Source organism: Amphibalanus amphitrite, unplaced genomic scaffold (genome assembly GCF_019059575.1).
Source record: "Amphibalanus amphitrite isolate SeventyFive unplaced genomic scaffold, NRLGWU_Aamphi_draft 000807F_arrow, whole genome shotgun sequence".
In the NCBI taxonomy this organism is placed as follows: domain Eukaryota; kingdom Metazoa; phylum Arthropoda; class Thecostraca; order Balanomorpha; family Balanidae; genus Amphibalanus; species Amphibalanus amphitrite.
Genome location: NW_024882301.1, coordinates 172,351 through 197,682, shown reverse-complemented (window position 1 = coordinate 197,682; position 25,332 = coordinate 172,351). Strand labels below are relative to the sequence as shown.

The 25,332-nt window shown below is 49.8% G+C and overlaps 1 protein-coding gene across 1 annotated transcript; it reads left to right on the top strand.

The window, feature by feature from the left end:
* Positions 1-4,234: 4,234 nt before the first annotated feature.
* On the top strand, positions 4,235-23,710 carry LOC122366446 (SKI family transcriptional corepressor 2-like). The gene is made up of 4 exons (XM_043338694.1): positions 4,235-4,332; positions 17,190-17,327; positions 17,758-19,014; positions 22,090-23,710. Exons 2-4 carry the CDS (start codon positions 17,211-17,213, stop codon positions 22,174-22,176), a joined length of 1,461 nt encoding a protein of 486 aa, XP_043194629.1. The 5' UTR covers positions 4,235-4,332; positions 17,190-17,210; the 3' UTR covers positions 22,177-23,710.
* Positions 23,711-25,332: the final 1,622 nt, after the last annotated feature.

Sequence of the window (25,332 nt, the reverse complement as noted above, 5' to 3'; positions counted from 1 at the left end):
CTCCCGGCGCTCCGCCACCGCCTCGACGAGTTCTGGGTCCAGGGCCCATGGCCGAGGGTCGGCCCGCGCTCCCCGCGGAATTGCGGTGGTGCTCTGGTACAGGAGGACCCGGTTGAATAGTCCCAAGAGCTGCTCCGTGGAGGCGTCTGGCGGCGGTGGGGTCGACTCGAGCACCGTCTCAATGCCAGCGCTGAAGCCGTCCCAGTCTGCCTTATGGAAGGCCCACTTGGTCTTCCTGATGCGTCTCGGCCGGCCCCCATGACATGTGACCTCGATGAGTTGAGGGAGGTGGTCACTGCCGAGATCCTCACCGACAGTCCACTCACACCTCCTGGCCAGGCCACGGTTGCAGGCAGTGACATCCGGGGCCCCCGTGTTGCCTCGATAGTCGGCGTGAGTCGGGGCGCCGGAGTTGAGGGTGTGCCAGTCACCGGACGCGATCCAGTCAGCCAGCCGTTGACCCACGTCGTCCGCGTCGTCACACCGATGATCCCATGAAGGGTGGTGCGCGTTGAAGTCCCCGGTGACTATGCAGTCGCTGTTTGTTCTGAGGGAGAGAGCGAAGTTGTCCACCCGGTCGTCATTCTCACCCGGACGGATGGGCGGCCTGTAGAAGTTGTGTATGTCGATAGACGGTTGACTAGCTTGTTGACTAGAAGAGGGCAGAAACAGTCGAACGCCACACCACTCCGTGACATCGTCAGAGCCGTCGAGCGGGCGGTCCTCAAGCCTTTGGAAGTGAAGTCCGTCCCTGATGTAGATCGCGACGTCTCCTCCTTTCACGGCGCCGTCTGATCTACGCCCGCGCGCTCTCCGGGTGACCGAGGCGGTCTGGAAACCAGGGATGTTGATGGTCTTGTTCGCCGGCATTTGGGCCTCCTGAATCGCCACCACGTCTACCTTCTTGTCCGAGAGCCAGCGTTGAACCTCCAGCAGCTTCCTGCGAAGGCCTTCCGCATTCCAGCTCATGACGAGTAGTCGGCTTCGGACACGGCAGTTTCTACGGTAGCGGCGGTTCTTCTTCGCCCTCCTGCTGCGGCGACCAGCCCCAGCCCTGCCACCCATGGCCCCGCCGCCCACGCCGGCGGCGGGGGGCGCCTGGCTATTCATTCAGCGCGGGCCGGGCCGCTGCGAAGGGCCGGCCATCGGCCCTCCTGTCGCGGCACCCGGTCCCGCTGGTGGGCATCCGCTGCCCCAGGCGTGTCGTTGGAGAAGATGAAATCCGCGACGACGCGGTGGCGCGTCGGCCACCGGCGACCGGCCCCCGAGGGGGCGATCCGGATCCCGTTTGGTTTCCTCGGGCGCTCTCCACGTCCGAGGCGGGGGAGGTCCCCCACACCGCCCACCTCGAGAAGGCGGGATCCATCCAGGCGGCAGGTCACAGGTCAAAGGTCATATGGGTCAAGGTCATGAAATTTTTAGAATAGGTGTAAAATTGATCAATGCGAGGGTACTGAAAGCTTCGTCATGATCGGACGCTTTTTACGCGAGTTATTCGCGAAAACCCTTAGGAGGGGGGGGCTGCATCAACTCCCTCCCCCCCCCCGTGCCGGCGAGGGTTAACTCCTTCTACGACATGGAGAGTCTAAAAAAAAAAAAACACTTGACCATTAGTCCGTTACGTAAGATATGCACTATGCAGCTCTTCGATTGAGTTGGCTATTCGGCTCACTAACAGCACTATTGAAAAGACGGCCGCCGCAATCTTGGCGAAGATCGATTCGCGTTACCAGCTGCACAGACGTGTAATGAATCGTCAAACCAACCAGCCAACAAACTTTGACTATAAATGAACTAGGCCAATTAATTTTACACTCGGACGGCGGTCCTTGTTAGTTAGAGTAGCAAATCAATTCGTCCAGCACCGCCCGCCGGACAGAACGGGATAGAATTAGCGTTGGGGTGTGATGGCTGAGAGAGCCAGTGCAGACTTAGAACCCCTAGCTGGGAGAGGAATTTGTGCAGATGTGAGCATTCATTGCTATATCAGCTTACGAGGGCAGCGCTTTTCGAGGAGCGCTGTGGCCAGAAGGTTTGGACTTTGAATTGTGAAAAACGCCCGCCCGTCGCTATACAGCTTAAACTTCACAAGTATGGATATGATAGAATTACTTATTATGAGGAATGTCCAGATACAAAACTGAAATATAAGATACTATAATTCGCGTGGATGCCATACTAATACTTGTTAAGAAAGGGAGCTGAGTTGGCTTACCAAAAAAGTAACGACTCTATGATCGTTGCTAGAAAAAGCACCCCGGCGTTATTGCACTCTCACACTTACAGCATGTAACGACAAATGTAGGTACCGAAAATGCAACTGGAGCGAGGGGAAACAGAAATTTAAGCAAATACGGTAATTCAAAACGACTAACATTGAACAGTATCATAGTTGCTATGCCGGTGCTCGCCATGTTTACAGGAGAGAGGCCCTGCGTTACCGTTACGTGGCCTGGTGCACAGTCTGCGCACTAAGCACAAAACCACCGCCCTGAGCCAGCAGCCGGCAGCGGCCCGTGGAGAATGGAGAGGCGACAGCTTAACCAAGGCCCCAGCTTTGTGTTATAATACATCAATCGGCTTAGCTGAACCGTTGGCCAACCGGGCAGAAGTTTAATTTCTTTAAAACCTCTCATCAAACGCTTCGCAGAGATGTAATCTGGGCTTGGGACGTCATCAAAAGCTGAATGAGCGTGCAGATCCGGTATGTTTTGATCATTTACCTGGACGACTGTAAGCTCGGATAAGCAATTGTTATTGTGGTACGTAAATGCTGCTCGACTTTTCTGTTGCTTTTCATTAATTCATTGATGCTAAGACACTTGAAATAATTTGGATTTTGATGCTCATTTTAGCGTATAATCTATTATTGGATTGCAAGTGTTCTTCGACTCCATCTTATTTCCGATACAGATAGCGACCGCTTTTTTGTCACCTTCTGACGCACTGTGTTACACACTGCTAACAAGTTTTCTACAATTTGCATTTTGCTTTCATAAGTGGCCATAATATTCCTAGACGGGGCTGCTCAACATCACAAAATTGTCTTTTTCCGCTATTGAAACGAGGCGTTACAGCTACCCTCACATAAGCAATCGGCGCGGGGGGGGGGGGTTGAGGCCATCAACCGATAAGTTCATGTCGTGTAGGTAGGTGCTCAGTTGCTGTCGTGAAGGGTGTTCGGTTGTCGGCTGCAACCATTACCGTTGGCGCATAAACGAAGCACCCAGTTGACAGCAAGTTTGCTCGCGCAGTGTTTACACACTCGAATACCATTCCTTACAGGGAGTACCTATGTACATTCGCTGGCGCCATATTCACTGACGGCGAGGTGGTACATACCATTCCCAGTGACGAACTTATAAATTGCCGATAAGAATTCACTCGACAAATGTCATACGAGCGCCAATGAAGCCTGTGGGAAAATGAGCATAGGATCAATGGTGGGTGGAAGCCAGGTGCTTTCTAGGAGTTGTTTTCTAGCAGTTGCCTGAATGAGATGCCGATCATTGTATTAAACTGGCAACAAATGTGTAAAAAAATGACCTAGAATAAATCCCGAAAGATAATTGCAATTTTTTCAATGATGGTTCAGTGAAACAATGGCAGCAACAATTTTCGTGAATATGGTTACATATCACATGTCGCTGATGGGTTTTGTCACGAATCACCAGCTCCCCGCCACGAGCCCTGCTGACCTCAAGAAGCCGTGTCCTTCAAATCCTTTAGCTTTGGTTCAGGTCCCAGTGTAGTTACGGAATAGATAAATATTACTTTTATGCTGCGAAAGGTCTTCAATTTCATACATTTTGGTCGATGGTCTCAAGCTTATCACGTTTATATTTCTTTGGTTTTTAATTTGGCGCCGTGCTGCGTTGTGGATACACCTCTCGAGCCTTAAAGCTGTTCTTGACCTCATCCAGCTTGCGTGCATGTCGAGCGTGTCGACGACTCCCCTGTATCGGGGCGGCGGTGGTCAATCTGCGCTCGTTTGTCCACACCCCGCTCTCGTTGAGCGTCCAGCGGCGCGCACCGATCCCTCGCTCGGCACAGGCCGCCCCACTCCCTCCCGGCGCGGCCGTCCGCCTGTAATCGTCGCTGCCGACGCGCTAGCCCCGCCCCGTCTCGGCCGACGCGGCCGCTGATTGGCGGAGTCGCTTTATGACGGCGCTCGCCACGGGCCGAGTCAGCAGCGGCGGTGATCGGGCCACCCTTCTGCTGCTGAACCCGGCACGGCTCAGCGACACTGACGGGTGGAAGGGAGGAGAGGAGGCTGAGGGCAGTGGAGCGGACCTGCCGGGAGGAACTTCACTACCGGACTGCCGCGAACGGGTGAGCGGGTGGAGCAGGCATAGTGAACCGAAATAAGTGCTCGGTTTGTCTTCTTAACGTGGGTTACTGTCGCATCTGCACGCTTGCAACAGAAATGCGGTAATGCGATATGGCGAGGAGCTAATGATTGGACCGATGATGCGATTTTTAGAAGTTTTAAATGATTTGTGCTCCAGTAGTAAGAATGGGTAAAGTGAAGGATAAGCAGTAGGTATAATATTTCGCTCAGCAATGGCTAAATAGATAGTGAAGCTCAAAGCAGGCTAACGTGCGTGCCACGCTTCGACTACGGCCTCTCACGTTCTGCTTTAGCGGGGGTCGTTTGAGCAGCTTCTTCACCTATGCCAGTATACCTCATAGTCCACGCAACGAAAAGCATCAACTTTGATTTACAGGCCTTGTTTAGGGCTTGAGGCAGTTACTAAGCCATTTGTCCAGCTTTTTTGGGCGATGCAACATTCCCCGACCTCAGTGGTGGCATGTCCAACAAAACAATGAGCTGAAATAGCTCATCAAAGAGCATCCTTCACTTGGTCTTTATATAGTGTGGTGTTATACCTTATTCTGCTTACTTTTCCGGTCAACCTTCCTCCCGTTATGAGCAAAAGGTCTTGTTATCAATTTCCTTAACCATAAAATCATTAGCTTGAATTTTAGCATGGCGTTTTTTATACATACATTAACGATCTTAAGCACAAACTTCTTAACTGAACAAGAAAAGATCGCGCAAATATATAAAGCAGTCAGATATACAGTTTTGCGGATGTCTTGTACACATAATACATATTCTACACAACATTTAGATTAGCACATCGGCCAAAAGATCAGTAGAAAGACGGGAAAGTGCACACATGTATAATTCCTTTCAAATAGTATGCTCGAACCTCTTCTTATGCATAGTTATATGCCCTAAAATCTCAAGTAAATGACGAAGTACTTGTATGAACAACATTATGACATATGTTTCTTTTAAAGATAGCCTTAAGTTCAATGATTCCGAAAAGCAAAAGGTTCCGAAATTAATAACAAAATGAATATATTTCGGACACGGTCCTTCATCAGTTCAAAATTGCAAATTAAGCCTTGCCTGTGATTATCTTACCTCTGATGGTCTCCCGCTTGATTTGCAATTTTGAACTGATGAAGGACCGTGTCCGAATATATATTAATTTTCTTATAAATTTTGGAACCTTTTGTTTTTCGGAATTATCGAGCATAAGGTTATCTTTAAAAGAAACATAAGCCCTAAAATCTCTTTTGACATCCCATATCGTCAAAGGTATGATGCAATAAGCAATCAGTGGAAACCGGAGAAACTTATAAAAGGTAGTCATGCAAAAGTTACAAGAATGTCTGTCGTCCTTGCAAGCCTCTTAGAGCAAGAGGGGCGTAAAACCTTCTCACATCAAACGCGGGTGATGCTCACTAAACGGTCCCTCTTGTCACCAATAGAATTCGTTCGCCGCCCATTGCGTTGGGCCGCGATCCTGCACTGAGGACTCGGCTGGCGTGGACCACGCACTGGGACCGGGCCGGTCCCGGTCGGCCGATAAAGCCCAGACCCAGACCGGCTCGTCCAGCAGCGGGAACTGGGTAGGTAGACTGTCCCGCAGTGCTCTGGTGTGATGCGGAACAGCTGGCTATGGGAAACACGGCGCCCGCTGTGGGGGCCCGCGACCGCTCAGTGCTCATTCGGTGTGAGCCCGCTGCTGGCGATGCGTGCGTAACTTACAAATGTGTGCGTAAAAAGCAAGATGATCTTAATGTCAAGAGTTTCCTATTAACCCTCGCCGGCCGGGGGGGGGGCGGGTGCCGCCCCCCCCCCATAGGGTTTTTTCGCGATAGCTCCGAACACGCTGGCGATAGAGAGCTGAAACTTGGCATACCTGACCTTTGATCCAAGCCGCATCTTTTGACACCAACCGCATTTTTGGGTCAGGTCAGGTCACTGACCTATGACGTCATAAGTGAACCTCTGCACGGTCTTCAGATGTCGCAACTTCGCAACGCCCTCACTGCCAGAGGAGATGTCACAGGGAAATGAAACTTGCAGGATCTAGTATCCATTGTGAGTCCCACAACTTGTATATCTCGGATTTTTCCTAAAGGTCATATGAGGTCAGGTCATTTTCGTGACCTCACCATTATAAGTCAATGGGGAAAAATGAAAACTGCTATTCTAGCGCCGGGAACGATCTCCAACTATCTCAAGCACACAGAATCGTGATTTTATGCACTCCTTGCAAGGTTAGATGCGTCACTTTTGCAATGTTGACCTTGCGTGACGTCATTTATGACGTCATCAAGGTCATATTAGTTTTTCGTCAATAACTCTTGATCAAATTGAGCTAGCGAGTCGGGAAAGCCACCAATGGACTCAGGAAGACCTGCCGAATCGAATGATATGCGACATGACCTCTTTCGACCAACTTAGTGACCTGGGGGTGCTGACCTGACCTTGACCTGAGGTCAACACCCCAAGTTGACCTGACCCGGACAAAAAGTATATCATTCGACGCGCCTGAGCGAGACGAACACGATGCTGCCAAAATCGGCGCTCTGCGGCCGTTTTTTGCGAAGTTATTCACCAAATACTGAACCGTACCTTGGGGCACTTGACCTGACCTCAGAAGTCACCGGTTGACCTAGGACCTTAAAATCGGGTACCAATCTCTGCGTCTCGTAACGGCGCACACGCTCGTTTTTTCCGCGACGCGCTAGCTCCACCAGGGGCGAAACGGCGAGGGGGGGGGGGTCGTACCCGCCCCCCCCCCCCTCGGCCGCACTATGGTTGGAAACGGCCTCACGGATGGCCGTGGGCAATTTCGGAATATATGTATATTTGGGGTGTCATTCTGTTGGAAATTGATGAAATGTTTTGAATTGGGCAGAAAAAATTATTTAGTTGCGCATTTAGTCTCCATTATTGTACGTGGAATCGGGAGTTTCTGACAGTGACTTTTTTGGTGCGCCGTCAAAGGTTTAAACAACCGCGCTGGTGATAGCATGTGGAGTACCTCCATGACGTTGTAAAACTGGATTATTATATATCAAAATAATCCTTGTTATGTTGGCTATCGAGTGGAGTGACTCTTTTTCCCATGCGTGTTCAAAATCAGGAACGGCATTGCATTCTGTTTGCAGTGTCACCACAGCAATATTTGCAAAATTGCGTTTATGTTTCATTGGACATACAAAAAGTTCTCCATCGACCTCCATTGAGCTTTTTGGCAGAATAAATCGCTGTTCAATTCTGCGTAAGGGGAACGTAAAAGCAGACTGCGCACTTGTGCGCAAAATCGTCCGTGAAGCGTCATCTCCCGAGGCGTACCTACCCGTCGCTTCGTTAGCACCAGGTCGGCTCGTCAGTCTTGCAATCGCTTATCCTTATAAATGATGGTAAGAAGCAGGGTTGCGGAGTCGTGGTGGCGCCAAATCCGACTCCGACTACGACTCCGACTCCTGACTCGTTGCCATGACTCCGGCCGACTCTGTCTCCGACTCCGGACCCCTGCCAGTGTTTCGGAGTCGCGATGGAGCTGTTCCGATTCGGACCGACTCCGACTTCCACTGCGGGCTCCTGACCGACCCCGACTCCGACTCCGACTCCTGGCTCGTTGCCACGACTCTGGGCGACTCTGACTCCGACTCCGACTCCGACTCCGACTCTGACTTCGACTCCGCACCCCTCGTAAGAAGTAACTGCTCGCCCCTGCACCTGGAGTATGAATATCGTGCAAACGTGTATGGATATCCTGGAGTATGGATATGGATATCCACTGACAGAACAGACATACAGACATGCTGTAAACTCCATTACACTGCCAATACCATGGCAAATCAAATGGCTATCTATGGTTTTTGATCATCGTTCTACAGTTTCCAAAATCTTGAACTGAATGTTGGCAATTTCTCGTGACTACTTCACGACCATGACGCATGCATTTCTGAAATTGATCTTTTTTCAACCAGCCACGTACTCGTATGATAAAATGAATGTCACCATCGTGTTCTACGCCCAAAAGTACCCATAAAACATGTGTCATGCATGGGCTGCGGATAGGTACCAGTTTTAATTTTCGGGGTTATGTGCTTACCTGATTGACCTGACTTTGACCCTGGCCAGTGGCCTATGCTTGACTGACCCCTACATTGATCTGACACTCTTTTAGCACTTATATGAAGGGTTGTGACAGTTGTGACAGTTGTGACAGATTGTTTAGGACCAACTGATGACTGAATTTATTTAGGACCAACTGATGACGATATAATCGAAACGCGAAACGCGAGGCACCGATTGCGAGGTTCTAAAGTCCATGCTACTGAAAGCCCGATTTCAAGTGTTTGACCTGACCTTGACCCGACCTGTGACCTCGAAATTCAGCTTTAAAGTATTCATGTGAATCGTCTCGTCGCGTTCTTCTTTCGTTTGCCGCGCCTCGTGCGTTTCGCTGCGCCTATTTGTTCGCGAGTTATCGGCTGGGGGCGTTGAACGCCCCCCCCCCCCCCCGGCAAACGGCGGATGGGGAAATACCCCAGCAACTGCCGGGTTAATCTGACGCATGTTTTGTCATTTGATCGTCATTTTATTTCTTACTTTTTTGCCTAATCTAAAAAAAAATCATAAATACTCTTTCTCCAAATTTGTGACCCTTTATGACCAATAGTAAGACACTGTGCGTCACTACGTTGATATTTCTCGCCCTAAAGCATAACAACAATATCCATTCAGTAATAGCAGTATTCAAAACATGTTCAAAATGCCTCACGATATCGATAACATAACGAAAGACATAGGCGACTTATGACATACTTGCAATGATGACGTCACACACGCGTGACGTGACGTGACCTCGTCATTTCTGAGTTACTGTATGATGCACGAAAGACACTGGTATACCTATGCAAAGTTTCATCGCAGTCGGTCTACGCATTAACAAGTTATGGGCAAAACATTTTTTCGCGTTGACCCCCGGCCATCCGTGAGGCCGTTTCCAACCATAGTGGGCCGGCGCGTATGTAGAAAACCAATAGGTCCGGCGAGGGTTAACCCCGAGCCGCTGGGGAGGGGGGGGGCATAAAGTTGCACCCCCTTTACGTTTTGTGAAATATTTCCGAAATCCGATGAGCTACGAGCTTGAAACTTGGCATAGCTTCAAATGAATACCTAGGCAATGTTTGAAGAAAGTTTGGTGGTTTTAGCACTTAATTAAGACAGATACCTACTTAAGATGACGTCACCGTGACGTCAAGTTTTGTTGTTTTCCTATATGGAGCGCTTCCGATGTCGCTGAGCATGATACTGAACTGTAAATGGACTAAACAGCACCTGATGTCATCCTGACACATCTAAGCACAGCTGGGGGGGGGGGGGCATATAGTTATGGGGGGTGCCCGCCGGCCGCTGTAGCGGCCGGCGGGTGATGCGGAGGCCCAGCGGCCGCCGGGTTAAATCGTTTTTTTTATGAAGTCTTATAGAGGCATTGAATAACTTTTTTAACAATTTCAAGATTGATGAAATTTATTTATAAAAAGCAGCTAGGGAAAACTGAGATCTAGCTAAGATTCAAATGATTTTGTTTCCTATCAAATTGGCAAATACAATAACATTGATATTTGGTGGCCTATATGGTGACCTAACCTAAAAAAATCCTTCAGGAATTTTGACCTTTCGACCAACGCCTGTAACGTGTCGCTACGTGGCTCGGAACCGAGTTAGAAAGGGAAGTTAAAACATTCCCCAGTAGAGTGTGGAAATCCCGGTGTCGCAATGGGGTGCAGTACATTTTGATATTTAGCAATGATATCTACTTTTTGCGAATTTCTGATAAAGAAGTGTTCCTGCCACGACCTAGCTTGTTCTCAGGCGTCTATCCGCTTCTGTTGCGTGACAACCAGCGCCAAATCGTGCAGGAACTCATGCCCAGTGTCTCGGTGACCTGGCTGTGGGTCATGCCGCCGGCAACCATGCCGACTGCCCCGTTACGGGACAATCTGCTGTGCAGTTTTGTCATCCTGGACACCTGGTCCGCGCGCGCTGGGTGCTGCCCCGGAAGTGACCTCCGTACAGCCCTTGACCGGTCAGGCTCATAAAAATTCAAAGGTCACGTGACTAGAATGTAGCAAATATGATCTGGAAGCTATTAGCGGCGAAATGATATTGATATTGCACCGTAGAAGGCAAAATAAAGGTTGTGGGCGGCTGTGACATTAATTTTGGGACCACTCTGTATAATGTGTGGTCTCTGCAAGCTGTTGTCCCACTCTGAGACTTTGGGACAGATCTTCAGCCCTTGTAGGATATGGTCGCCCCTACAACTTGAGCTTTGGCTCCCTATCGAGGACCTGGGACGGACAGTCCAGAGCTGCACCTCGTAGGTAATGTTTTTTCACTCCGATGCGGGCCGAGGGATGCCGTGGTCGGAGATGGGGTGGGGACTCCGAGCGATTTTTTAAAAGCCGGAGTCTGAGTTACCAAAATCAACCCTCGCATGTGTGCGGCGTTTGCCAGCTTCTAATGTGTAGGGGGGGGGGTCGGTTGGACCCCCCCCCCTTGCCGCTTGGCCCCTGATCGAGCTAGAGCTTCGCGGAAAAAACGAGCGTGTTGCCCGTGACGAGAGGAAGCCGATGATACCCAATTTTAAGGTCCTAGGTCATTGGTTGACCTTCCAGGTCAGGTCAATGACCCAAAGTCGGGAAAATCGGGACCTGTTAGAAAATCGTAAAGTGTGGCTGCTAAGGGGTTTTTCGGGGTGCTGATCACGAATATCGTGTTAGTTTTGATCACAGATGATGTCTTGAAGCATTTAGACCAGGTCGGGTCAGGTCAGGTCAGGTCAACCAGTAGGCGTCGTGACGGGTATTCGTAGTACGTGTCAACCGCCTCTGACAGCTTCGTAACATGTTACGAAGTCACCAAAACTACTTCGTAAATGTTCAAATGGTTGCTAAATTCGAATTCAGCTCCAAAAACTAGCCTAGAAACATGTAAAACTAAAAAAAAAATGACCCGAGGTCACCCGAGGTCACCAAAGGTCAATGACCTGACCTGACCTTCAGGTGACCTTGACACACACGGGAGTAACATCAAATCACATGTTTGAACGTTTGAAACCACGATAAGCTTGCAAACACGCGGCTAGTGCGAGCCGACATACGCGAAATCGCGATTCCGGCCAAACATGGTCTCGGAAAAGAGGTCACAGGTCAAAGGTCATTTGGGTCAGGGTCATGAAATTTTCAGGGTAGGTGTAAAATTGATCAATGCGAGGGTACTGAAAGTTTCGTCGCGATCGGCCGCTTTTTACGCGAGTTATTTGCGAAAAACCATGGGGGGGTCCATCCGACCCCCCCCCTACACATGCGAGGGTCAATCTACTCCGCAGCCCTGTAAGCAAGGGTACAGTGTCAGCAATTCGCATGATTCAATTTGTATACGAGTAGGTATCCGCAATTTCATCCCCAAACGACAATACACCAATTTCGTAGGTCACTTTTTAAATCATTCATGGGGACATTTTTGCGGGGGACGTGCCCCCCGGATTCCTCGTCTGGGGGGACGCGTCCCCCCGTCCCCCCGGTTTCGACGACCATGCTACTTACCATATTTGTGAACTGGTGATCTGTCCTGAGGTTACTGGAACTTGAATGTTTTTACAAATATGCCAAAAATGCCCGACAAGAATTGATAAAATTTGGCGGTGCGTAGTCTTTATTTATTCGCTATTCAAGAAACCCCGCAGGGGTTTCATCAACCTTTTGGTGTCGATTGAGGGTCACAATAACAGAGATCATGACTAGAATAGAATGAAATTAAGAGCATTTATAGTGCGTCGCTAAGCAAGGGTTTTACATCTCTCATTTGTAGTATGCAGTCAAAATATGGAAACACATAGGTACGATTATTATTTTTTGTTATTATCATTAGATAGAGCTAGAACCATTTCCTCCATTAGTCACTCCACACTTCAAATGTTTTCTTTTCTTTTCGAGCATCGTTGTTCTAAAGAAAAAATATACCCAGTCTGCAACAGCGGTTGGCACGCTCACTTTAATCAGTGAAGAGAGTTTAATTTCATCAAATGGCTCGACATCAGTATTGCAGTGTCAACAAACAGAGTGTCACGTTCTTTTATAGCCTTAATTGGGCTCAGTTGGCCAGATTAACTCGAAGTGGCGTAAAGCGCCGAGCAAACAGTGGGTCGGGGTGGTACGAGGCGCGGCGCGGCGCGGCCCCAGACGTGGCCGCGCGGCGCCGCTCGTCACCGCGGTCGCCACCGCGGTAGCTCCGGCTCCGCTTCTGGTAATTGTTTACACCGGGGTGATTAAATTAATGGCCGCATATTTAACCGGATGAATTTTTAATCGGCTTGTGAGCACGCGGCGCCGGTGCACGGTCGATAGGCAGAGAGCTGAGCCGGCCGGCCGGGCGCGTTTTGTTAGTTACCTGATCATTACCGGTCTGTGGACTCCCGGCGGGTCGGCCGCGCCGTACAGACAATTATTCACCCGCCCAGGTCCTTCATTGGACTAGTGGATCGAATCACGCTATATCGGTGTAAAAATGCGCGGCCGCTGGCGGTGAAGGTGTCCCCGGGGACGAGCTGTCTCGGTGCGGCACCGGCTCGGCGCACCCCTCCCGTCTCCACGGCACCCACTCCCACATTACACAGAATCAAATAATTAGATTCCTCAATTGCCACAGGATCTCTGCAATTACTTTCCAATTAGTGGCTCGATGGCATAAGTGGAGAGTGTAATCCGGCGCCGGTTTTGACACGGCCCGGCCGGTCGGTATCGGGGGGCGATCAGCGTCCGCGGCTCGGCGCCGGCCCGACAGTTCCGTCCTCAAACACAGCGCGCGCCGCCGAGCGGCCCACTCTAATCGGCGACCGCCAATGCAATCATACCGGCCGCCCCGTCACTGACATTAGAAACCTTTTACCAATCTAGGATTTCTGATGTGCCTCGAACGGCTGGCCTGGCCGCCGTGCCGCTCGCTCTCAAACATACATCGTCGCTTAAATATACAGCATAATCGCTCCATGCATTCGGCTACGGCATCGTAAATCGTTGCAAGTGCATTTTTCCATCGCACTGCTCACATGCATAGGTAAACAACAATGGAAATGGAAATGGCCATCATAAACGCGATATATGACGCCATACATTAGCTACATGTCCATCACGGCGATTAGGTCTTGCTTTAAGAAATTAACCACCAGCTTAGATACTCTACTGGATTATGCAGGCAAATTAAAGCACCCTTTTACAATCAGGGTAAAGTGTAGCGTATGGTCATTCTGAATTGAAAAGTAAGACAGAGGCCTTCGTTTCCATTGTGAATCAGTGAACTGTTTTGTATTTTATTGAGGGGTGATTCGAGCCAGACATGTAGTTATTCTCAATTACGTTTGAGCCGGCTAGTGCGAATCGTCAGTAACTGAAATGTGTCTACCAAGTTAGTTTGCTAGTGCTGATCGCAAATGAGATACCTAATTGTGTCAAAAGAAGAAGTCGTTGTTTTCTTGGACAGATGGATCTCAATTCACAAGTGCAGTTTCTTGGCTTCATGCTTTTACTTGTATCGATAATAAATTACACTTGTCATCGCATATATGCTCATTGTGTCCATTATCCTAAAGCACAACAGCCGAGAAGCGGACAGTGCACAGGCATACAAATGTGTACCGCCGTATAAGCAGGTGCCATTCCTCTCCCACAATGAGGCTGTCTCCTGCCGGCCGTGCCGTTCCACTGCAGTGGACGGCTGGACACCCTTCCGGTCGTTGTTGATTCAGCCGTTATCAAGTCCAGACGGCTGGACGCCTGGTCCCCTCCCATCCGGCCAGTGGCCACCGCTGCTGAGCACAGCAGCACCAAACAAGCCTTCCGGTCCACCTGCAATCACATCACCTCACACCCCGACGCCGACACGATTTCGTATTCATGAAAATCTGTCAATATGCAAAACTGCCTGTTAGGCCGACAAATTGTTTCACTCAATTGTAGCGACTCGCTCTGATGGGATTAGCCGGGCCCGTGAATCCCCGGGGCTTCGCCGCTCTCTCCCAGTCGACAGCGAGGACACGAACCTAGCCCCTCATCTAGAGTTCTGCACGGCTGCAATTTTCCACAGCCTAGCCGCCCCGCAGCCGTGGCTCCACAGCCACAGCCGCCCACAGCCGTGGCAAACTGTGGGCAGCCAGCCGTCAGCCGGCCGTGGATAATTTCAATGAAATGCAACCAAATAGTATATAATAAGTTGTTTTTAGTTGAAACATATAGCCAAAAGCACATTGCAATGGGCTATAGATTCTCAAGCTCATGAAGCATCATAGGTTAAGTGGTTGTGTATCTGCTTCGGCCTGAAGCCTGATGCGCATCGCATGCCTACACAAGCCCTTGCAAGGGGTTAAGAAAGATGGGTAGGTAGGTACCTACATCAACAGAAAACATAAACAACGAACCAGAATAGAAGCACTAGCAGTGTAGACATCTAGGTAATGCCAAATCCTGAAGCATGGTTGTGGGACAGAACAACAGACCCTGATGCTTTTCATTATCAATGTTAGGGATGGAAAATGAAACTGAAGTTGATGGACTGTCAAACAGTTATTGTCAAGTCAAAACTCTTGCTTCTTTCTTACCTTGCATATTTTCTGGGGTGTGATATGCCAGGCTTGAAGCAGCCTTCTGAGCAAGTCTCAAACTAATTTGATATGCAAGGCATCAAAACACTAGTGAGCATCCAAGAAAGAAAAACATTCATCTATTTTGATTTTTCCAAATAATGATCTTCGCTCAAATCCCCAAGGACGTGCGAGTCACAATTGCCTCTTTCAATCAAAAATTTTACTTGAGTTTTTCATGACGTCAATAGCAAAGAAGTGGCAATTATTTGTTTTGTGTCACTATCAACAGCCATAAAAAATTAAAACATAAATAATAATGCTAAACAATTAAAAACTTGCCCTCAAATAAAGAATCATTATCAATTATTTTTACATTTTTAGAAGAAGACGTCATTTTATTAGTAAAGTCAACACCTCGCGTAAGAAAAATTGTGTTCAGGGTTTTCACCGTCATGTGAATTACGTGTTCAGGGTTTTCACCATCATGTGAATAAACCGTAAGTAAGGTTCATGCTCACTTATTATCTAATTCCATTGGCTTCGTTGATCAGCATTTTCTGTTAGCGGTCACTCACACACCAGTTAGAACATAAAGCGCCAGTTTTATATTATGTAATAGGACTTGCCGAAAATCCAGAAATACATCTAAGAGTTATTTTAGATAATATTTTATGAAGCCTTTACCTGCCTTTACCTAGGCGTGATTTTTTTTTCTATTACCTGAAATAACTATTGAATGCTCGTCTTCAATAGCTGTAAGGTGCTCTCTTAATGACCAGGTGAGATTGATTTGAGAGGGATGTGACAATGCAACATGTTGCATTTTCTGAAACTGTCAAGCTCTTGATGATGAAGGAACAATTGGTACCTATAATTAGTATTCTGTACCAAAGTGCAAACTCCCCTACAGCAAATGGCAAAACCATTACAGGTTTTCAAAGGCTTATACACTTTCAATGTTGCTGGGCATCCTTTGCATGATTTTTACAGGCTAGACTGCTTATCAGAATGTAAGATTTAGGATTTAAAATTTTATATTTGAGTACTTAAGATTGAGCTTGAAATCTCACAGCCGTGGCCACAGCCGTAGCCGTGTTCTTGGAGATATTTGCAGCCGCCCCGGCCCACAGCCGTGGGGCTGCAGCCAGCCGCGGCTGCAGCCGGCCGGTGCAGACCTCTACCCTCATCTCTCGTATTGCTTTGTATCAGCCTTGTCGTTTTGTATTGTGGCACTGGTTATTGGTTTTGTATTGTTTTGGTCTGGTGTTTTTTCGTACCTGTCTTGTTTACAATGTTTTTAGTTCAAATGATATTTGTGCGCATATAGCAAGCCACAATGGAATTAGAAGTGTGCAATCATTCCTTTCTGCATCCTGCTTTTAGTTTTGGCTAAAACATATGTCATTGGTTCGAAACAGACCTGAATTCAGTTGTTAATGGCCACCATCTACTCATACATCAATGTCATCCCATCATCGTTAATAATCTTGTGCAAATTAATCGCATCAAATTATCATTCCACGCAAATTACACAAGTTGATTCAAATTACACCATTTAGCCTCCTGAGACCTAATTCGTTTCATTGCTAATTAACTTTTCAGATTACCGGTTAAATTAATTTAGGAACACGTTCCGAGCCCGCCGGCTTTGTTACTGAAGTCATCAGTGGACGTCGGAACAGCCGTAGTCAAAGAATATCCACCGGCGGATTAAATAACACACGGGGAACGGCACGGAGATACGATCTAAACTCTGATGGCTCGTGCCGATCGTTGATTAGAGCTGTCACAGCTCGCTATCTAACATGCTATCAGGTGGTGCGCTGTTACGTGCAACCGTTTTGCAAAATATGATTTTAAGAGGAATGCGTGGGTGTTCTACTTTAGTTGATACGCATATTTTGACTGGAATCGAAAATTCAGCGAAAATCCAAAGCGGCAGGACGGAAGATGCCCAATGCCTTTAATCATCAGCAATGAATGCCTCCTCGGGATCCCTGCTTGCACCGGGTCTCCTTTCACGTTTTCCCTGCTCCGGACCCCGTACTCCGCGTCCCCCACTCCAGTCCTCCGCGCCCCTCCAGTCCTCTGCTCCGGTTGGAGCACCGCCGGAAGTTCCGGTCACCGAGTGCGGACGGGCCGCGCCCAGCCGGTGATTTGGCGCCTTGTTTACCCGCGCCGGTGGGGCGCGCTCCGGTGACACGGCCATCTGATTGGTTACAGGCCTGCACGGCACGCCGCGCGATGATGGAGATACCCGACTCGACCGTCCGACGGCCGGCGGGGGCCACTGAGCCGGGCCGCAGCCGCTCCGAGGGATCCTCCGACGCCGAGGACACGCAGACGCCGGCGCATAACCAGGTGGGAGCGCTGGAGGTGACGCAGAGTGGAGACAGCACCGTTATTGGGAAAAGAGAAGAGTTGTTGCAATTATGAGACAGGTCAATCGGTGAGGTCATGCTGCTATAGTTGTTGCCAAGTGATTTATTAGCTTCCCTATAGAAAGATCAATTTTTAAACGGAGCCAGGATATTTCAATTTGTAACAACTTGCAATGAGAGCTAGGGTCTAGGGTTATAAATGAAATACCATCACTACAATGCAATTGTATGGTCACGATTCTATTGAATTACTAATGAAACGAAATAAATTATTTTACACAGGAAATATTAAAAAGGTGTTTTGGTAGAAATGTGTGAAGCCTTTTTCTCTTACCGGCACGCCCATTCTAATTGGTGTTTTTTTTTTTTAGAACCGCACACGTTTTTAACCCACCGATCTCCGCCGTCAGGTAAGCACGGTCGTTCTCTACGGAGTGCCCATCGTCTCACTGACAATGGACGGCAAGGACCGTCTCTGCCTGGCGCAGATCTCCAACACGCTGCTCAAGAGTTTCAGCTACAACGAGATCCACAACCGGCGCGTGGCGCTGGGCATCACGTGCATCCAGTGCACGCCCGTACAACTGGAGATTCTGCGCCGCGCCGGCGCCATGCCCGTCTCCAGCCGGCGCTGCGGCATGATCACCAAGAGGGAGGCCGAGCGACTCTGCAAGAGCTTCCTGGGGGACAACTCGCCGCCCAAGCTGCCCGACAACTTCACGTTCGACGTGCTGCACCAGTGCGCCTGGGGCTGCCAGGGTCAGTTCTACCCGGCGCGCTACAACTCGTCGCGAGCCAAGTGCATCAAGTGCACGCTGTGCGCCACCTTCTTCTCACCCAACAAGTTCATCTTTCACTCGCACCGGACCGCCGAAGCGACGTACGTGCAGCCGGATGCGGCCAACTTCAACTCGTGGCGTCGTCACATTCGGCTGCACGGCAGTCCGCCGGAGGAGATCGTGCACGCCTGGGAGGACGTCAAAGCCATGTTCAACGGCGGCACCAGGAAGCGGGCCGGGCCGGCGGCGGCAGCGGCGGCGCCCGCGGCCAAGACGGCGCGCTCTGAGCCCAGCGGCACGTCGGCCGTCGACCTGGTGACCTCCTACCCCGAGCCGAGCCTGGTGCGGCCGACGCCGAGCCTGGTGGCCCCTCCAGCGGCCGCCTGCTTCCCGCGGCTGCCGGCGTTCGGCGCCTACAAGCGTCTGTCGGCGCTGGAGCCGCCGTCCTTCTCCGACTACCTGTGGCCGGCCGGCAAGTGGGCCGAACTGGCGCCGCTGGCCGCGCCCGGCCACCTCTGGCCCAAGCGGGCCGCGTTCGGGTTCCCGCTGGCGGCGCCGGCCATGCTCGGCGGCCTGGTGGACTACTCCGGTCTGTACGCCGGCCTGCCGCTGTCCGCAGAGCCGCCGGCCATCAAGCCGCCCAAGTCGCCGCCGGCCGCCGCCGCCGCCGCCGCCGCTGCCTCGGCGTTCCGGCCGCTGCGCCAGCCGTGGCTGACGGACGGAGAGGCAGAGGTCAGCAGAGGCCAGGCGCTGCTGGAGGCGGAGGTGCGGGCGCGCGCGTCCCTGGAGGCCCAGCTGCGGAGCCAGGAGGCGCAGGAGAGCGCCGAGGATGGCGAGCGCCGGAAATCCCTGGAGGACGACTGTCGCGCCGTCGCTGACACCACGCAGGTGGGTACCCAACGTGAGGGATGAGCATACCTATAAGCATACTAATTCTTATACCTAGTGCACAAACCTAATACACATACCTAAAGACATACATTAAACGTACACATTACACATGCATACTTTGCTGTGGTTGACGCCCTCCGCTCTTCAACAATTATTGCCGATTCCCCCAATCACTCGCGGCACTACAAACTTCGTAGTTAAGTAGGATGGGTTCGTGACTAGAATGACCTATCAGTCTACTAACTGGGTTAGCGTGTTTCACAGGTGATTTGAAAACCAATAAATTTAACAGCACGATTGCGTGACTGATGTTTCAAGCGATTGGCATAGCCCAGTCGTTTAATTTCTGATAGAGTGGTTGTCTATGATGAAGAGTACTTATCCAAAATGACCTTAGCTCTTGATTGAAATACCATGCACGTTTGATATGCATTTTCTAGGCCAATCTAACTGCATTTTTGTTTTATGATAATTTGTATTGCATCCTCACTCCATGTCCATCACCTCAGGCTCCTCACTTTTTATAGCTATCTTTTCACATACCTACATAAGACAGACCAAGAACAAACATATTAAATAGAAACTGCTGACGTAGCTGCAATAAAATTCATCAACCATGCTTCAAATGAAATCAGTTGTCGGTCATCTACCCCAATGCCCCTTGACCACCTTCTAGGAACCAGCGCACCTCAGGAGCCCCGCCCCGCCCCGGCCGCCGCCCCCGACCATTGGCCGAGCCGGTGTCGAGGCGCCGGCCGGCCATTTCGCCACCCAGCGATCTTTTGCCGGCCATCGACCTACCGAGCAGCGGACAATCGCAATTATATTAGCGGTAACAAAGCAGCGACTGGGCAAACAGTGCCGGCATCACCAGTAGTTATTGTAGTGGCCGACGCCGCCGACGCTGGCCGAGCGTCGCTGCCGGCAGCGGCCCTCTTTGTCACCGGCGGGTCGCCGTGGCAGGCAAACACGGCCCAGTTTGCTCTGGCTCCGCTTTCGGCCGGGCGTCGCGCCACGGCGGCCTTTCAGCACAGTTCAATTGTGGCTTTCATAGTGACGCGCGCGGTAATGCATTTTGGCGTCGTTTTATTTAATGAGGGCGCGCCGGCCGACTTTGCGTGGCGGACGTGCCGCGGCGCCGGCAGTGATGCGGCGATTACGCCAGCACGGTGCGCCATTGTCGCCGCGCGGCGGCTAATCGCCGCGTTCGGCTCGGCCGAGCCTCAATGGAAAGCAATCAGTCAGGCCGCGCCGCCGCCTACAATGCGCCACCGAACGCCCCGACTTGTTGCCTAACCTTTTAACATGATTGTACCGTGCGCGACGGCAAAATAATTACTCTAAAATGTTCATTGATTACCGGATGGCGATGAGATGACCCAGTCTCTGGTAACGCTCGATCAAAGTACAGCGAAGAGCAAGAGATCATTCAGTTCTGCCTCTACGAGTGTTTGATCGGCAATGACACTTCAGTGTCATGTCCATTGTCCAAAGTCGAAGAAAATCACTGTCAATCAACATTATCTAAGCAACGACATGCAATATAAGCAAGTACTTGTGAAGCCTATTGTAACCCTAATATATTGTTGGCATTTACAAATCTCCGTTTTCGAATTTGCCCTGCTTCATCCAGTGGCGTCCGCCTCGGTGCGGATTAACAGCGTGTCTCGGAGCAGCGACTGAGCCGACTCGGCCTGACGACTCGGCTGTGCGGTGTAATAGAGCGCTGCGCTCCGGTGACAGCACTCATTTGTCCGGCGTTCTCGGCGCCGGAGAGCGGGCCATTACAGAAATGGTGGGACTCGGCAGCCACCGGACGGTCGCCCGGTGCCGGCTGGCTCCCCTGACATCGACACCGCGCCCACCCTCCCCCTCTTCCCCGGCCACTCATCCCGTGGGCGGGGGACGTGCGAACTGCGAACTGCGTGAATCTGTGCTATTTGGGTTACAGATTTACCTTAGAAATATGATTTGGAGTTGATAGCTTTATGTCTGGAAATAATTCAACAATTGCTTCTTTAGACCTGGAGTTTTTGTGAGTTTTTCAGTGATTGTTACCGAAGCAACACAAAGTACCGTAGTAATAAAGTGCTGGCCATCTAACTAGTAAAGTAATATTTATAGTCGGATATAGAATCGTGGATAGCTTTGAAGATGCTACCAGATGTTTGACGTAGTTCCCATTTGCCTATTCTTATGTCAGCGTTAGTTCTATACCACTAGTTCTACACCACTATCAGAAATAATGCCTGTAAACTTGTGTACAAATGACTGCCTTTTGTGTATGCTGGAGTTTATATGATTTATTTTGTGGTAAACAATAAACACATGAAGGTCCGGAAATTTACAACTTAAAGCAATAAAAGTCATAAACCATAGAAAAAAAAAGTTAAAGAAAAAATGCAGTTCACATCCGTGCATTATTATTTAAACCGGCTTTATTACTATTTTTACCATCCTGTTTGACCAACCAGCTACACTAATGTCAGCTGCACCATTGTTTCTCAAATATGAGTTACGGGAGCCCTAAGCAAATACAATCGGTTTCTTTTCGGTAATCTTCTTAAGTGAATGTGACTTCCAGCGTACGAATTGGCAGCGATTAATGGAATAAATTGGAGGTACGAAATGCATTCCAGCCATTTGTCATTCCTGGGAAACCAATCATAAAATGAGCAAGAAAGTATCTACAAAGAGTCGATTTATGTGGGGCAGGGCACGCATTACCAAAGCTGTTACAATTCATTATGTTTCATACAAATGGCCGAGTTTTATTAGACAATTACCGGCATTTCAACTATAATTACAATTTGGTGCAGCTATTACATTTCGCTGTTTTCCTGAGTTTCCTAAGGAATCTAATCTTTTCATTTGAAAAGAAAAGTCTAAAGGAAACTGCTTCTAGTTCCCATGACTGTTTTATTCCGCTTTTGCCCGGCCAGAGACAAGTTCTAAAATAAGACGCAACAAGGGAAGAGACGAGTTTCAATTTTGCTATTGGTCATGAGATACAAGCGGTGGTATAAACTAATAACCTAATGATATTGATCATGTTCTCGTTCTGACCCGCAGGATCCCTCTTCTGGCCAGATGAGCAGCCGCTCTGCCATGCGGGACGGCACCGCTCGCTCGTCGCTGCTGCTGCTGAAATCCGAGTGAAGTCCCCCGAGCTCCGCCGTCACTGCTGATCGCTGGGTGAATCTGCCTCCAACTGGCAGCTGAGGCAGAGAGTGAGCTTCTCTGTTATCACTCAACTTACTATCCCTGTTGCTGATTAGTGGGGGATTGCCGCAGCTGAGAATCTTTGGTGAAAGACTCCCAATGCCATTCGACGATTGGAACTAGGCAGCGTGAACGCGCCGCCAGGGCGACAGCAGTGCTGCTGGTGTCACCATTGAACTCCAACATCTGAAAGAACTCCAACATCTGAATTGGGCCGGCGGCTTATGGGTAATGCCGCCATTTCTGAAACTGGGGCTTCGGTTCGGGCCGGTACCGCCTCAGACTCCAATGGTGATCACATAGTGAAATAGACACTGAAAGTGCGCACCGCAGTCAGCACGCAGTGTGCTGTTATTGAATGCTCCGAGCATAAAACTCATTCCTACGCGCTTTAACGGTTGGACTCGAGAGGAGGAAGTCATTGATCTCGATAGCTTATAGAGTATAGACGTAGAATGTGCGCGTCATATCGTAGTTGAGCACTACATGTTAAGTAGCAAATAAGAAAGGCGCGTATATGCATGTGAGTGCAGTGCTGATCAATGCCATGCGTTGCAATTAGACACAGCAATATTGAGACAAGAAGTAGTGAAGGGTGTATTATTTATTCATGGATGTTTTGACTATGAGTGAGATGTTTGACGATATCAATGATAACCAGGCGTGTCATTTACCGTTTCTGTTCGTGTAAAAGCTTGAAGGTGAATACAATCAATAAATAATTCCTATTTTTAGGCTCATTGTGCTACAGTTTTACAGTTCTGATAGCTCTTTGTATTGTTTCCGATGCTTATTCCTAATCAACTGATAACTTCTCTTGCTAAGGTGCATGAAAATAACCTACAAGTGTAAAACATACCTAGCATGAACCACATCAGGGGCCCAGTAATAACAGCAGGCCCTTTCATTTCACAAACCACGTGCAATGTGCACTGTTCGGTCTGTCACTAACTTCCGACTGTAAACTGGTGCACGCTACGTGATGTTCCATTGTGCTCACTTGACTCACCGGCATAATTACACTTAAGTGGCCCCACACGCCCGGTGCAGTGCTCATCATATCACTCTTATACACCTCAGCACCAGTTGCATGACTGTGCGGCCCGCGAGCGGGGAAATGAGTACCAGCCGGTTCTGCCGCCCGTCCCGGAATCCTGTTCCCCTGCCGTGCCCTCTCCCCTGTGGGGTCGCTCTGCTAGGTCCCCTGGGAGACGAGCCAAGTAGCGTGCAATCAGACGGCAGTCCGGTGCCTGATGGTAATCATCACGGACCAACACAATGCGTTAGCCCAATGCAGCCAGAATTAAATGGATAGAACGCATTCCCGCTACTTGCTATGTTAACTTTTGTTTTGTGGCGATAGTTTTTACTGCTATGTCCAATGTTCATAATGTAGATATGGTGTGAAGTGCGGATTGTTGAATATTACATGGAGTTGAAAGCTTTGTTAGCAATACACTGTGACATCTGACATTGCTTTTAACGTTATTCATGAGCGTGATAACCGCTCGTCTTTGCTGACTGATTTCAACATCAGGCATCATAATCGACCACTGAACCATGGGCCGTGGAGAACAGTGCATGTATGTACTTACAGCTGACGCTCGCCTGCATAGTTAACCCTCGCCCGTAAACGGCGATCTGCCACCTTCGCCCATGCAGGGGGGGGGGGGGGTTGGTGCGACCCCCCCCTGTATTTCGTTTGATTTCTTGGCGTTTGAAAACGGAGCGTCGTAAAGCTTAGCAGAAAAGACCAACGGATTGCTCTCGCCGAGATCTCGCGATTGGTGGTATATTTTTTGGTCCTAGGTCAACATTTGACCTACTTTTGACCGGTCAAAGGTCAAATTTTCGGAAAAATAGACTTTTTTCAACTTTCCGCGGCGATTGCGGCAAAACGGTGGGAGATATCGACTTGAAACCTTCACTATCGTGTTCCTTGATCAATTCTCTATCGTTTGGTATGTATTTCGTTTCCCTAGCTCTAAAAATGGCGCGTTGGGAGCGCCGGAAGTCGGCAAGGTCACAGTCGGCGGCAGAAATTCGAAAAATCAAAATTTAAATTTTTGAAATCTGATTGTATTTTTGGATTTGGAAGGTCCATTTGCTCCCTATAGAAGCTAATATTGCTGCATATTCCCATTGAGGTGACAAGAATTGGCAAAATAGTGGTTCGGGCGCTTTTCAAAAATAGTACCGGACGCTGTTCCTCTTGTGACGTCATAGCTCCGTGACCTGACCTGACCCGGTCAATTTTCTTATACCATATGATAGCCAATACTTGCCCCAACATGCATGGGAAGTTTCATCACGATCCATCAACCGATGTCCGTACCACCGGCAGGAAACCTCGGGCGTTGGCACTCAGTTTGTGAAAATCCGGCCGGAGGCTGTTCCCTTTGTGACGTCATAACTCCGTGACCTGACATGACCCGGTCAAATTTTTTTATCAAAAGATGCGCAAGGTTTGCCCCATAAGGTACCCAAAATTTGGCGGCGCTGCGCGCCGCCGTTTTTACACTATTTCCGAAAAACCTCAGGGGGGGGTGCACCAACCCCCCCCTACATGGGCGAGGGTTAACTGTGCCGCACTACTCCGGTACGCCTGGCGGTAGACTGTTCTGCACCACTCCGGTTCGCCTGACAGTAGACTGTGCCGCACTACTCCGGTACGCCTGGCGGTAGACTGTGCCGCACTACTCCCGTACATATGTACGCCTGACAGTAGACTGTGCTGCACTACTCCGGTACGCCTGGCGGTAGACTGTGCCGCACTACTCCCGTGCGCCTGCGTAGTTAACTGTGCCGCACTATTCCGGTACGCCTGCGTGTTAGACTGTTCCGCACCACTCCGGTTCGCCTGCGTGGTAGACTGTGCCGCACTACTCCGGTTCGCCTGCGCAGTAGACTGTGCCGCACTACTCCCGTACGCCTGACAATAGACTGCGCCGCACTACTCCGATACGCCTGCGAGGTAGACTGTGCCGCACTACTCCGGGACGCCTGCGTGCAGACTGTGCCGCATGGCACGGGACTTGAACGAAGCAGCTGCCGATGGGCTGCATCGCTTTTCACCATAGTTATAGGTGCGGG